Below are 15,753 nucleotides of genomic sequence, written 5' to 3' on the forward strand. Positions count from 1 at the left end.
TTTTTATGGAATAAGCACATCATACTGAGTTAAGTGATAGTTTGAATTTGACTACACTGTATGTAATTCTCCAGATATAAGGCGTACAAGAAAATTTTTGATTGAAATATGTTGGATCTCGGATCAAGGGCCACAAAATTTTTGAACGGCCCCTAAATCGAGTTTTCGTATTTTTTTCCCCGGAATTATACGACCAAACATATAAGTGAAGAGAAAGCAAAAGATACTTGCTTAGGTGTAAAATAGAGAACTACTTTGTTTAAGTCCCTTTGATAAATTTCTATGTCAGTTACGTTGGCAGAGTTGTTTTGTACGTTTAATGAAATAAAGCAATTAAAATTACAATATCAATTTCATATTTATATTTTCTGAAGGTCATATAAACAACGCTTAAGTTTTACAGTACTTTGAATACTTATAGACCTTCAGATTAAAGAATGTAATTTTAAGCTACGTATTCATGTATTAACAAAATATTTAAGGTTGGTGTAAAGGGACAAGTTTTGCCAATAGCTGTCACTACAGTCTTCGAATCTGTCATGTATTTTTTACCTTTCACAAAAATTCATGATTTCTCTTACAAATTTCAACCTAGAGACTTCAAATTTTTGGAGAAGGAACTTCATAATATGTCGAAGGCAACAATCCGTGCCGATTTCTTATTTAGAATTTTCTTCATTGTTGAAAGAGTTTGTTGGTTGAAGGTTTGGATATCCCTTTCAACAAACAAGCCATTTCAAGAATGAAGAAAACTCTAAATAAAAAATCGGCACGGATTGTTGTCTTCGATGGGTTATGAAGTTTCTTCTCGAACAATTTGAAATCTCTAGGTTGAAATTTATAAGAGAAATCGTGAAGTTTCGTGAAAGGTAAAAAATACATGAGAAAGATACGAAGACTGTAGTGACATCTATCAGCAAAGCTTGTCCCTTTAAAGTAACCTTAATTAAATAACTGGATATTGTTTCACATACAGGATTCGAATATTGAATCTAATGAGATATAAATAAACGAAGTGACTAGTGAAAATTGAGCAATTAAAGTGTAAACTATTTTGACAACAAGATGACTAATTTTCTCAATTATCATAGGTATTCTGCCCTTATTGGCAGGTTATTTGCCGCAGATGAGAAGCTTCAATGCTCCAAAGGTCTTCCGCTAACTTCTTCGTCTTCATATATGATTTTTCTGTTTTAATATCGTCCATTAATTGTAGTATCCTTCGCCCCCTCCCTCTCTTTCCTGCGACCATACTCCCTAAAACGCCCCTCATGATACCGTTCTTTCTCACCCAATGTCCCAGCCAGTTTCTCTTCCTCTTCTTAATAATATCTAAAATTGTACTTTTCTCTTCTACCACTTCTAACACCCTCTCATTCCTTTCCCGCTCGACCCAGCTAATTCGCTCCATTCTTCTCCATACTCACATTTCGAAAGCTTCCAATCGTTTCTCATCATTTCTGCGTAATGTCCATGTTTCTGATCCATACAGTACATGAAGCGTTTTATGAGTCTTTTTCTCAACTCTTTAATCAAGGTTTCACAAAAAATACTTTTCTTCCTCCTAAAGGCTTATTTCGCCTTTCCTATTCTTGCTTTTATTTCACGTTCGTACTTCATATCGTTACTAAGAATATTACCCAGATTGGTTCAAGATACCTATGAATTCTGTAACAACAAAACGAATTTCACAATGAAGACAAATTTGACAATTTTAATATTTGTAATCAAAAAATGAGTATATATTAAAATTATTTTTTTAATACATCATAAATTAAGTATCCTTCCAATTAAAACATGAAATCAACTTTCTTTATCCGCATTGATTATCTAGAGAAGTATAATTGACAAAAATATTTTAATTAAAATTTCTTTGAAGGAAGTGAGCTCTATATATGGACTGACCTTTCCTTCACTTTCTTCCATTTCATGGAAGTTTATTCATCAAGTCTTATTCTAAATCGAATCCTTTGTTCTCTCTATTACCAGAAATTTACTCTAATTTTGGTTGAATTTTCTTGATTTCTTTTCTTCATCCCGTGTTATTAATTAGTTGTAGATAGTGACTAGTAATACTTTACCTTCATCAGAAGAAGCCTCCGTTGTAGAACTTGACGATTTGCTTTCACCTAATTCAAGAAAAGCAAAATTGGTAAATTGGTATATATATATATATATATATATAGGGTGTTTCAAAACAACACCTACAACGTTTGGGAGGTGATTCCTGACACCAAGATAAGACAAGAAGTATAGACCAACCTCGATGCACAAATGCTTCATTTCGGAGTTAAAGGCTGCCAAACACATGAAAAAAAAAAAAAAAAAAGAAAGAAGAAGAAAAAAAAAAAGAACTTTAAAGGTTCATAGCTCCAAAACTATGGAACCTACCGTAGTCGGGTCAAGACTTTACTTAGGAACTAATATGTACGCTATCCAAAATACATGTTCTAAAATCCTAAGGTACTCACACAACAACTTTTATACAAGGAGTTTGACTACAGGCATATAATTTGAAGTACTCACCAAATAGTTTTATAAAATTTGTTGCGGAAGTACCGAAGGATTGTGAAACTTGGATATTTAGATAGGGTACATACTAGGGTACATACTAGTTTCTAAGGAAAGTCCTGATCAGCCTACTGTAGGTCCCACAGTTTTAGAGCTACTGACCTTTGAAGTTCATTTTTTTATGTTTTCGGCAGCCTATAACTCAGAAAAAAAGTATTTGTACACCCAGGTTGGTCTATACTTTTTGTCTTATCTTGGTGTCAGGAATTAACTCCCAAATGTTGTCGGTGTTGTTTCGAAACACCCGATATATATATATGTTGACTATATTACAGACTATTTTAAATTCTAATCATTTCAGAAATATTTAAATGTACTCTGTATTCTTGAATTTGAAAAATCAGATATCATTTTATGAAATATTTATCCTGATCACTTGTCAGATTTTAATTTTCGACACATTCGGTATTTTATCATCAGAGAAAGAATAGTTGAAATCTAAAAAGAGATATAATTTATTGGGTGCAGGATTATTAACTTATCATGTATTATACGCCCATATGGCTCCCTTAAAAAGCTATACTGTCACAATCATTTGTAGGACAATTTTGTATTTAAGCTTAAAATAAAAAAAAGTTAAACATCCAAAGAATCATCACATTTGTTCACAATTTTAAGTACCGAAGTAGATTGTCATAATTTTTTAAACAACCCTATACCTATAATTACATGGGCGCATAGGGGCATATTCAAAATTAACAAAAAATTGGCTACTTACCAATGAATCCCTCCTTGAAAAATTTAAAGATTTTGACGTTTCGGAACTCTCAGCTGGTTCCTTCCTCAGTGGCAAGGTAAAAAAAATTAAAACGGAAAGGACATAAAAGGAGTAAAACCAGGAATACATACCACTATATAAAAGTAACGTACAAGAAAGATCCTGGGACGAACAGAGCAGAGTGAAAAAAAAAGAATGAACTGAATAAAAAAGAACGCGGTGTCTATGTTAGGCCACTATTTCCAGATCCAAAGTATACATCAAAGGTAGGTACCCAAGTTCGATCAATGTTGCCAGTATCAAGGTCTAATGCAGGTTTGTATTTATGAATAAAGAACGATCCTTTAATTTCCCGTTTTTTTTAAAAGGAAAATTAAATAATCGTTCTTTATTTATAAATACAAACCTGCATTAGACCTTGATACTGGCAACATTGATCGAACTTGGGTACCTTCCTTTGATATATACTTTGGATCTGGCAATAGTAGGCTAACATAGACACCACGTTCTTTTTTATTCAGTTCATTCTTTTTCACTCTGCTCTGTTCATCTTAGGATCTTTCTTGTACGTTACTTTTATATAGTGGTATGTATTCCTGGTTTTACTCCTTTTATGTCCTTTCCGTTTTAATTTTTTTACCTTGCCACTGAGGAAGGAACCAGCTGAGAGTTCTGAAACGTCAAAATCTTTAAATTTTTCAAGGAAGGATTCATTGGTAAGTAGCCAATTTTTTGTTAACCCTATACCTAGTTCCATGTTTTAACAAATCCTTAATATTCTCACGTAGTTGGTATCCTCCTTTAGCTTTTCTTTCTTTCTTGATGATGAAACACGAGCAACTTCGAAACATGAATCTTTTAGAACAGTTTAGTAAGAGCAAACAAGGTAGGTTCTTATAATTAATTATTGTATGATATCACTCTTTAATTGTTTAGGATTATCATTATTAATTTGCGTCAATATTAAGAAAACACTTTACTAATCATTTTAAAACTTCCTACTCACATCATGTTATTTCTTCTTTAATCTTTCTTCTTCAGAGTAAATATTTAGGTTTATACGGGATTTAAGTTCAAATATAGTTAAAATACATTTCACATTTTTGGGGTCGCGATGGCTCAGTGTTAACAGTGTTCACCTCTGATGGATAGGGTCCCTGGTTTGATTCCAGATGGTGCCAAGTAGACTTTGTGAACAAACACCGTGTGCGTGGGTTTTCTGGTGCTCTTTCGTTTCCTCCTATTTTCTTCATTACACTATTTCATTCATTTCTCATCACCACTGTCTCCTTTAGCCCACACGGCAGAACCGTCGGACTTATAACTCAAAGATTTTATTTCATTTTACATTTCATATATTCGTTGTTTAATAAATATTAGCAAAACATTTTAAGGTAAGTGTATTAAGAGCCCAATTATAACGTAATTAGAAAATGCAATAAACCATCACTAATATACTCGAATTTCAAGTAGGTAGTACATAATACACAAGTTACAACATCAATCTTTCTGAACTTTAATTTTGATTCTATGACGAGAGATAAAACTACTGCAGCATGTATACTCATGTCCAAAATTATTGTCACATGTCTATTAATACGTTGTTGTAGGAATATAATTTGATAACGAATTCGCCCGGTATTTCTTATAATGTTAGTATGTGTATAATCGGTAAAGACATGTATGTGGCAAATTTAATGTCAAAAGAACAGTAAATAAGAACAATAAAACGAAAATAAAATTTTCTTGTCCATTTAGCAACATTTTATTTTACTCAATAATTTTCGTATCTATAATTCTTTTCCTATGAAATTTACCTCAAATATATATTTCTCGATTATACACATAGTATCAATATTGAAAGTACCCTGCAAAATCATTATCAAATTATATTCTTACAAGAAGACAGTTATAGATATGCGACAATCATTTTGGACATGAGTGTACTTAATATTAAAGTCATAATCTCTACCGTAGTTAGACCTAACGACATAACAACTTTTCATGTTTATATCTCATTATTCACATATATCCAAAAGTATCACTCTTGGAACGTATCAGATCAAACTAGCCTGGTTGTATATAAACAACATAAGCATCAAATAGATAAAACAGAAGTGCTTGATGTAGATATTGATTTCAACAAATCTGGATTTACTCGCTTACAAATCTATTCTCAATTTCGAAGCCAGAAAAGATATTACATTTGGATTACATACAATATTCAACATAACAATGATGACCCACCAATCTCAAGATATTATTGCACGTGCAAATCATGGGTCCACATCCTTGGGTATTTGTTGGCATGTAGCTAGCGTTTTGTTGTATCTAGGTTATTCATGGGATGGAAATAACATCAAGTACTTATCAACTCTACTGCTTGATCATATTCTTGACGCTGGAAATAGAATGCCACAAGACAACGTTCATTATGGAATAGAAGTTGTTCCAGCTTAGGATAGAAGAAATTAATATTAGCCAGCTACATGATACACATGGTATTTTAGTTCGATATACTCCGAGAGAAATTGACAACAATCGATGTAAGATGTAGCGGACTCATCACTCCCGCGGTATGACATGAAGGGGCTCACATTCATGACGAAGCATGACGTGGCATCAAGGTAATTGCTATTAATGTGAGGGCAGACGAATTCATCCATCAAGCACTTCGGCCTCAAACATCAGATTCAATGTAATCAAGACCCTGCAATAAGATGATAAAAACTCAACTAAAGCAACTAATTCGAAACAAGACGTGCAGTGGTTCTCATATATATATATATATATATATATATATATATCACGCATCTCCAATCCAAGGCCAAGATGAAATAAAACTCCAAGACCATGGAGTGCAACACCAACCACCCATTACGACTTTTCCTCAAGATAAGAAGATCAGCAACCTATAGTGTAGACCTATGCAAGCAATTACACTCAAATCCCAGTATATCGATACTTAGACTGTTGTAAAACAAATGGCCACTCAGTGACCAAACAGCCACTGATGGATATTTGAGTCTATTCGTGACTTTTTTAAAAGGTGAGAATATCTAAACATATTCACGGCTTCAGTCATTTCCACCGAAATCAAGAATATCGTTATCTTCGGCTGTTTAAAAAGAAAAAAAAGTGGCCTCATAGTGGCACAACGGTCAGCGATTGGCGGTTGTGTTCATTGAGACTTTTTTCAGGATCATGATATTTATGGCATATCAAGGTTTCAATCAATTCCGCCGAAATCCAGAATATCATTATCTTCGGTTGCTTTCAAAAAGTGGCCTCGTAGTCGCCAAACGGTCAGCGATTGGCGGTTGTCTCCATTGAGATTTTTTCAGGATTGTAATATCCACAACATATCATGGTTTCAAGCAATTCCACCGAAATCCAATTTCCATAAAGATTGTGCGGGGTACTTTTATTTTTATTATCGCATGTCTTCATTCAGTACTCCTTTTTAACCAATACTATAAAATATTTTCATGCAATTCAAGAAAACATATTTTTCTAATATTTTCAATTTTTTTCATTAACATTCTTCCAGTCTCATGTGTTAATAGCAAAAACGAATCAGGTTGACAAGTATATGAGGATACACACATGTGGTATGGATACACTTCGAACATATAGCTGAAATAAAATCTCCACGGTTATGTCGTGTTGGCGAAAGGAGACAATGACGATAAGAATGAATTAAATTGTGGAATGAAGAAAGTGAGAGAAAACAGGAGAACCCATACGCAGGGTGTGTTTATCCATCACGATGACGACTTGGTGCGAACTAGGATCGAATTTGGATCCCACGCACAGAAGTGAGCGCTCTACTACTGAGCCACTGCAGTCCCCCATTTCGAACATGTATCCTTGCTAAGTCGTAATTTAATTTACAAGAAAGAGGCATTTTAGGCCTAAATAAGAGGAGTTATTGCTTTTTAAAGTTTTAGTTATAGGTGAGCATTTAAATTCGTCAGCAAACTTTCATAATGGCTTCAAGTTTAACTTACCAATTACAGGCTTCAAGTTGAATTCGTCTATTACTTGCTGTAGCAATGTTCTTATTACGGTTATATCTGCAATTTAATATAAATAGTAATAAAATAAATCAGCATCAACATATTAAATAAAGTTTATATTATTTCAAAGGGAGAGAGTGAGAATTAACTAAGTAAAAAAAAATGATCATGTTGATTCTATAATATTAATTAAATTATGATATAGTTAATGTGTAAATACAATCATTATCCGTTGTGTATTACTGTAAAAAGAAATAATATAGCATAGGAAAATAAGAAATACCGTGGGCTCCCTTTGAGACCCCAATTCACATTAAGTAATTATTGGTGCTTCGTACAGAAAACCTTGATACAATACTTTCCTTGTGTGCACTACCGTGATGCATTTATTAGGATGAAAGAAAAGAAAGAAAGAAAGAAAGAAAAATATGCCTATAAATAGCCCATAGCTTATCCCAAACACACTTTACGTCACCTACATGTTCAATTACAATTTAGACCAATACTAGTAAAAATAGTAAAAATAATAATTGTGCCATTAGAATGTATCGTGGGCCAGCAATGACCAATGAATCGATAAAAAGAAAATATCAATAAATTCATAATTTTTAAAGAGTAAACACATGAATAGAAACAGTCATGAAGAACGAAAGCTGTAGAAAGAATGTGATTGAGGAAGCGTAGAATAAAATATCCACTGAGTCATTTTTGACCCATATTATGCGTTTTGAATTTAGAACGCTCGAAAAGTACGTATAGTTCATTGGATTCGACTAAGACAATATGGACAATCATGTTTATTTGTTGGATGAAGCACTTTCCACGGACTGTACGTGAACGAATCAAAATTCCCAGGTTATGAATGAGAAGATGACACTTTTCCGTAACTTGTGAGAAGTCTTTTGTCCTGCGAAGCTGAGAGAAAAGAAAGTACACAAGATAAAACTTGATACACACGTACATTGATAAACTCGAAAGAGTTGAGGCAAGAATTGTAAACCTAACCTTTAGGAGGAGCTAACTGGATACTGCCAGTGCATACATCGAATTCTAAGCAAATTATTCATCCATATTGGGTAATAAGGAATATGAAGAATTTAATAAAAATAAAGATAAAAAATAAAATAAAACAACGCCTCCTTAATTTTCATTTATCTCGTCCACAAATCTGCTAAAATGAATATTTCTTACTTAACTCTAAATGATCACACATGTTACGTGTGGAAATTTTATCCACACATTAAAAAAAAATCTTGGAAGATATTGCCTAAGGATTATGCAACCTGAAATAAAGATGTATTTTTCAGCGCCTCTGGCGGAAAGTTGTGAATCACGTATATACGAAGGTGCTTGCAGAGGATGGCTTAGCCATTCGATCACTACTTTGAAAGTGGGCACTATCTATTCTATTGTAGTCAACTACGTATAACGTAATAACATATTACGAGTATCGGAATTAGTTTAACAGTTTCTTCAAGGGAAAGAAATATATATTTTATATAAATATATTTTCAAAAGCATTGTTACATAATTACCGTAAAGTGTTATTCTCATTTATGATATTGTGTGGGTTAAATATTACTATGGTGCTGCACAAAAGAATTAAATCGGAAGTGAATATAATTATATACTAGTTTTGTACATAGTTGAATTGTACTTATTTGTTATTATCTATGATTTACAGGGTTCGTCCATTGAGGAGTAAATATATATATCTGTTTAAATTAGTTAACAAAGCCTTATCAAAAGAATATTTAAATATAAATTTATTGGAAGAAAATTAATGTTGTTGCATTGTATTAGGGTATATTTTGCCGATGTGTTAAACTTTTCAATGAGACTTCCTGGAAGAACCGTTTTTGAGTATAAACACACACACACACACACACACACACACACACACACACACACATATATATATATATATATATATATATATATATATATATATATATATATATATATATATATTAGGATATCAATCCACAAATTTAGAAATTACTATTCTCCTTCAAATCAATTTACAGTATATATATTAATTGAATGCATTATTGTTATAAAGTTATTCATTTCATATATATATATATATATATATATATATATATATATATATATATATATCAGCTTTTGTTTCTATATCCTAATATTACCTCTTTGATTATGGAAATAAAGGTAAAGGTTTCTGTTTTGCTAGTCTGAAATACGCGTTGCTACGATAGATAAGAATTATTATAGAAAATATATCTAATATTTGAGATAGAAGGAACTTGAATTATTTTCCTTCTGTTAACAATTATCATTGTAAGGCTTGTATCCCTCTATAGATACTTGTCGTGGTAATTAAAGGCCAGGGGCCCACGACGAAGCTATACCAAGGCACGTTACACACATTATTAGTAAGCATTAATCGTGTAGTAATATTATACTCTGCAAGACATCTAAACACTTAGTTAAAAAAAAAAAAAAGTTGTCTTTTTATAGAACTAATCACTGAGACTATACAGATCATATTATAAATGTACTGAACGCAGTGATGAGCAAGCCTGCTATTTGAGAATGCTATTTTTTACTCTGATCATTACACAGGGTAATATATATTGAAAATAATGCAGTAGTATTGTAATAAAAATCAGAAGAAAGTTACTTCTTTTAGCTGTTTATTTCTTACCTGTTGATAACGTGATTTTGTTCCAAATGGCCAGAATTTGATTAATGTATTTTGTTTTGAGTTTATAGGCAGCTGAAAAGATAAAAAAAATAGTACCAAATTAAAAGAATTGACTAAAATAAGAATATTCAATGAAAATAGTAGAGGAGGTGAATATATTGGAGTATATAGACGCAATTTTGATAAGGAACAAGGCTATAAAAGATATATTTATGTAAAAAAAATACTAATAATCCGTACACAATCTCCTGTATTTGTGGTTACTATCAGAGAAAGGTTATAAAAGAGTAACTTTGCCTACTGTACGTGGCCGTGCCGTAGGGTGGGGGTGGGGGACGAGCGGGGCGACGGCCCTGGGCGCCGAAGTAAGGGGTCGAAAAATTCGGGAGAAAAAAGGAAAAAAAAAGATAGGAAAAATTGCTTGGAATATAGGTATGCGGGCGTCGTCGTATACTCTCGCCCTGGGCGCTGATTTTTCACGGCACGGCCCTGCTACTCTACTATATAGATATCAGAGATGGAAGCTAATTTCCAGAGTTGAAAATATATATTAATAATTTTTGAGAGAGATCCAAAAAATGGATTAAAAGGTTGCGATCTTAGCCAAGAATTTTAGGAATGATCCAAAAAAAATGCATCAAAAGATTATGATCTTGGCCAATAATTAGTTTTTGGATCAAGGGCCACAATATTTTTGAACGACTCCTATTTTTGAACTATATTATTTATTTATTTTGTTTTATTTATTTATTTTATTTTATTTTATTTACAGAATAAAAACATCATACTGAGTTAAGTGATAGTTTGGGTTTGGCTACACTATATGTAGTTCTTCAGATATAAGGCCTACAAGAAAATTTTGATTGAAATATATTGGATCCTTTGATTTTAAAAAAACAAACTATTATCCCGTACACAATCTTCTGTATTTGTAATTAGTATCAATAAAATGTAATAAAAGAGTAAGTTTGACTGCTGTACTATATGGACATGAGAGATAAAAGCTAATTTCCAAGGTTGACAGTATATTAATAATTTTTGAAAGACTAAAGGATAACTAATGGCACAAAAGGCAAGTAGTGCATCGCTTAAAGTCACTGGACTTTTGGAAGACTAATAAAAGATAGGTGAACATAGATATTTCAGAAATGCATGTTGTTGAGTTTTAAGTAATTTTTAGTGACTTTAAGTTTGTTATATTAGAATATAAAACCTGGTAACGTTGAAAAGAAAGTAGTTAGTGTGTTAGGCTTCGACGGCGATGTGCAAATTTTTTGTTTCAGACTTGTTGTGGGACTGAGCTGTTTTTTTTTATATATAATCTAAGCTAAACTGTAATTCTATTTAAAGAAACTACAATCCATATTTTATATAATGACTTATGTCATTTATAACGTAAAACCATAAAGGAAACACATGTAAACAGTACATTGTTTGTACTACTGTTAACTTAAATATTTATCTAAATGTTTACGTATAGAAGTGCATTAAATGAAAATGATTTCTGGAGAAAACTATCCTATGTAGTGTTTTGAATCTTTTTCCTATCAATATATTATAATAGAATACGATGTACCAAAGACTTATTAATGAGTGAGTTTCATCGTTTCTACTATTTATAATTGAATCACAAGAGAAATACCGCGTTGGCTCAGTGGTATAACGTTCACTTCTGGTGCATGGGGTCTCTGGTTCGATCCCAGCTCAGGCCAAGTGAACTTTGTGGTGTATAAAGACCGTGTGTGAGAGTTTTCTTGGGGTTCTCCCGTTTCCTCCCACTTTCTTCATTCCACCATTTCATTAATTTCTCATCATCACTGTCTTTTTTAGCCTAGCCGGCGTAACCGTGGGACGTAAAACTTAAAAGATTTCATTTCATTTTCACAAGAAAATTAGATATTATATTCCGTTAAGATGAAAATTCTTCAAATACTATCGATATGTGGATGATTCTTTAGTTATTTATAAACCGGAAACCGAGTTTTAATGTTTATTTGAGGAAATAAAAATAATCGACTCTAGGATAAAAGTTATCTTTGGAAAAGAAAATATTAGAAAAATGAAATGAAATCTTTGAGTTTTACGTTCCACAGTTATGCCGGTTAGGCTAAAGGAGACGGTGATGATGAATAATGAATGAAATGGTGGAATGAAGAAAGTGGGAGGAAACGGGAGAACCCCGCGAAAATGCACGCACACGGTGGTTGTCCACCACAAAGTTCACTGGGTGGGGGCTGGGATCGAACCCGGGACCCCAAGCACCAGAGGTGAACGCTCTACCACTGAGCCACCGCGGCCCCTAAGAAAATATTAGAAATACTCAGTGATAATATGTAGGGGCATCATTTAAGAAGGGCAGGAGGGGGCAACTGGTCCGCCCCCAAGAGTTTGAGGAATACATACACTTCAATAGATTGTCTAGTCTATATTATTGGAAAACGTGAAAGTGTTATGTCAGTGGTGCTCCTGCCTCCCCCCCCCCCAAGCGAAGTCAGAAATGACATCCCTGATAATATCATCTAGGAGTGAAGGCTTCTTCGTTTGAACTGTAAGACACAATTTTTAAATAATTGAACAATTAAACGTAACAACACAAAATTTATTATTTGGATACGACTTTATTTATTTATTTAATAATCACCAGATAGAGCTCAGGGACCATTTTATACTGGATATCTAACAGCGACAATAACAACGGAAAGGTTTTCGGAAGATATCGGCCAGGGCCTGTTTAGTAGATACCATCCTAGCATTTGCCTGATAAGACTGAGGAAAACCCCAGTCAGGACGGTCAGCAGCGGAAATCGAACCCACGACCTCCCGAATGCGAAGACAACGCTCTACTACTTGAAGTACTTCGCTCGATTTGGGTGTTACATTTAGTATGGTTATTGCAAGGAATGCTTTTCACTCTATAATGTAACATTTGAACTGCCCGATACAGTAGCATCTCTTGTGCCCTTACCTCTTCTGAACCCGAACTGCTCCTCCTCAACTTCTTCATTTGTTCTTCCATATAACCTTCTGTTCAGTATTCGGAGCAAAATTTTAACTGCATGAGATATGAGACTAATAGTTCTATAATCCTCACATCTCTTTAGGTTCAATTTCTTAGCCACCGGTATCATGATCGTCTTCAGGAAGTCTTTTGGCCACTCCCCTGTCTTATGTATTTCATTGTACAGTCGGAACAATTCTTTCTTTCCTTTGTCTCCTATATTTTTAATGAATTCGATTGGTATATTGTCTATCCCGGTTGTCTTTCCATTCCTAATCTCGGATGTAGCCTTTACAAACTCATCCCGAAGAATACTAAATCCTTTATCATCCTCGCCTACTTCATTTTTCACTTCAACATTTAGGCTACACGGTCTATCCCTATTCTCATATAAGTCTTCAACGTATTCTTTCTATCTTCCTATGACTTCATTTCTCTCGCTGACTACCTTCCGATTTTTATTTTCTATTGCTATCGTAATACACCCTTGTTTCCTCCGAAATTCTACAGATTTCACCTCCTTATACATTTCCTCATATTTCCCAACTCTTTCTAATTCTTCTATGTCCTCCCATTTTCTTTTGTAAAAAATTTCCCTCGCTCTGTCCGTTTCTCTCCGTAACTCATTATTCAACTTTCTGTACATCTTTCTCTCCTCTTCTGTATCAATCTGTTTCCACATCTTTCTCTCCCTCATTTTCTGCAACATCTGCTCTGTAACCCATGGTTTCTTAGCCGTTTTGTGTTCGCGGTAACCTACTGCTTCTTCTGCAGCCTGCTGTAAGCAAAGTTTAATGTATTCCCACTGTGCGGTACTATCTACGCCTATTCTTTTCTGGTTTGAATATTTTTCTTCGAATGTTTCAACGAAAAGTTTTCTTATTTCCTCGTTTCTCAACTTTTCAGTATTCAACACTTCGTTATCTACTTTTCTTCTGTCTACATTTTTCAGTTGAATATCTACTTCTGCCAGATTGGATTATTAAGGGCGATTATAGAAAACTGGATTATAGAAAAAGGGAAAGAGGTGTATGTTGTATTTATCGATCTAGAAAAGGCTTTTGAACGCGTGAATTGGGAATTGTTGTTGGGAGTTCTAAAGAAGATAGGGTTGGAATGGAAAGATAGAAGACTAATAAGAAATTTACACATGAACCAACAAGTAAGTGTTAGGGTAGGGGAAAAACTGACGGAAGAGAGTGCAATTGGAAGGGAAGTTCGACAAGGATGCTCCCTCTCGCCAACACTATTTAATGTCTATGTAGAAGAGAGAGTGAAAAAGAGTTTACATGATAATGACGGCATTTCGGTAGGAGGTAGAATGATTAGATGCATAAGATTTGCAGACGATATGGCGCTTGTTGCAGAATCTGAAAAGTAAATCAATAAAATGTTAGAAAACCTGAGGATGGGCTTTGAAGAATATTGGATGAAAATAAATGTTAGAAAGACAAAGACCATGGTGATAGGAACGAAGAGGTCTGTGTCAAATATAAAAGTGGGAGGGGAGCAAATAGAACAAGTGAATAGTTTTCGATATCTGGATAGTATTCTTAGTGATAACATGAAGTGCGAACGTGAAATAAAAGCAAGGATAGGAATGGCGAAAGAAGCCTTTAGGAGAAAGAAAAGTCTGTTTTGTGGGACCTTGAATAAAGAATTGAGAAAAAGACTCATAAAATGCTTCGTGTGGAGTGTTGTACTGTATGGGGCGGAAACGTGAACATTACGTAAAAGTGATGAAAAACGACAGGAAGCATTCGAAATGTGGGTGTGAAGAAGGATGGAAAGAATTAGTTGGGTCGAGCGGAAAACGAATGAGTGGGTGTTAGAAATAGCGGGGGAGAAAAGGAAACTTTTAGATATTGTTAAGAAGAGGAAGAGAAACTGTTTGGGACATTGCCTAAGAAGAGATTGTATCATGAGGGACGTCCTAGAGGGTATGGTGACGGGAAAGAGAGGGAGGGGGCGAAGGAGATTACAATTAATGGATAATATAAAAACAGAAAGATCATACGTGAAGACGAAGAGGTTAGCGGAGGACCGTGGAGCATGGAAGCTTCTCAGTTGCTGCAAGTGACCTGCCAGTAAGGGCAGAATACCTATGATGATGATACAGTAGCACAAAGTTTGTTATTTGAGAGATTGTATCCCAGAAAATACAATTTGCCAATTCACTGAACAAATTACATATGAGTGACACAGAATAGGAAGGGTAAAAGAAATAAACAAAAAATATCAATAAGTGCCCTGAAAGTTACAGAAATTTAATAATATTTTATAAATTTGAAAATAAACTGAATTTAGGAAAGCAAAGACTTACCTATACCTTCAGTTTCCGGTGCAGAGGCATCCCAAATGTTATCAATCATCTCCAATAACTCCGTATGGGCATCTGCAAGTCCTTTAATAGTTAAATACATATACTCAAAAATTAACCATAATAATTAATAGCGACATATATTAATCTCGGAAAGTTATTTACTAGCTGTTTTTAAAATCATTTTGAACAAATGAGACACTTTAAGTTGATTTGTTGTCATGAATAATATATTTTAAGTAGTTACATTGTGAACTTGAAACGAAGTAATCCTTTTATGTACATTCTTCGGGTCAGTGATTATGAAACGGATTAGTTAATGGCGCTGATTACAAGTATTATTGAGGCATACTTGTAACTTTATCATATTAAATATAATTATACTATGATACCTATAAATGCATATTTGGAGTCATTAAACATTGAATTATACATATAATAAGGGGATATATATATATA

General features: G+C 33.7%; 1 protein-coding gene across 1 annotated transcript in view; it reads right to left on the reverse strand.

Annotated features, from left to right (window-relative positions):
- Positions 1 to 15,753, reverse strand: part of LOC145692677 (uncharacterized) — a 1,521,027-nt gene that overhangs the window by 293,535 nt on the left and 1,211,739 nt on the right. Inside the window, exons 348-351 of the mRNA XM_081768059.1 lie at positions 15,298 to 15,378; positions 9,977 to 10,048; positions 7,300 to 7,365; positions 2,082 to 2,129 (exon numbers count right to left, since the gene is read on the reverse strand). Coding sequence (XP_081624185.1) covers positions 2,082 to 2,129; positions 7,300 to 7,365; positions 9,977 to 10,048; positions 15,298 to 15,378 — 267 coding nt within the window. The remainder of the gene's footprint in view (positions 1 to 2,081; positions 2,130 to 7,299; positions 7,366 to 9,976; positions 10,049 to 15,297; positions 15,379 to 15,753) is intronic.

This window comes from Thermobia domestica, chromosome 8 (genome assembly GCF_964235325.1).
Source record: "Thermobia domestica chromosome 8, izTheDome1.hap1.1, whole genome shotgun sequence".
NCBI classification, from domain to species: Eukaryota; Metazoa; Arthropoda; class Insecta; order Zygentoma; family Lepismatidae; genus Thermobia; species Thermobia domestica.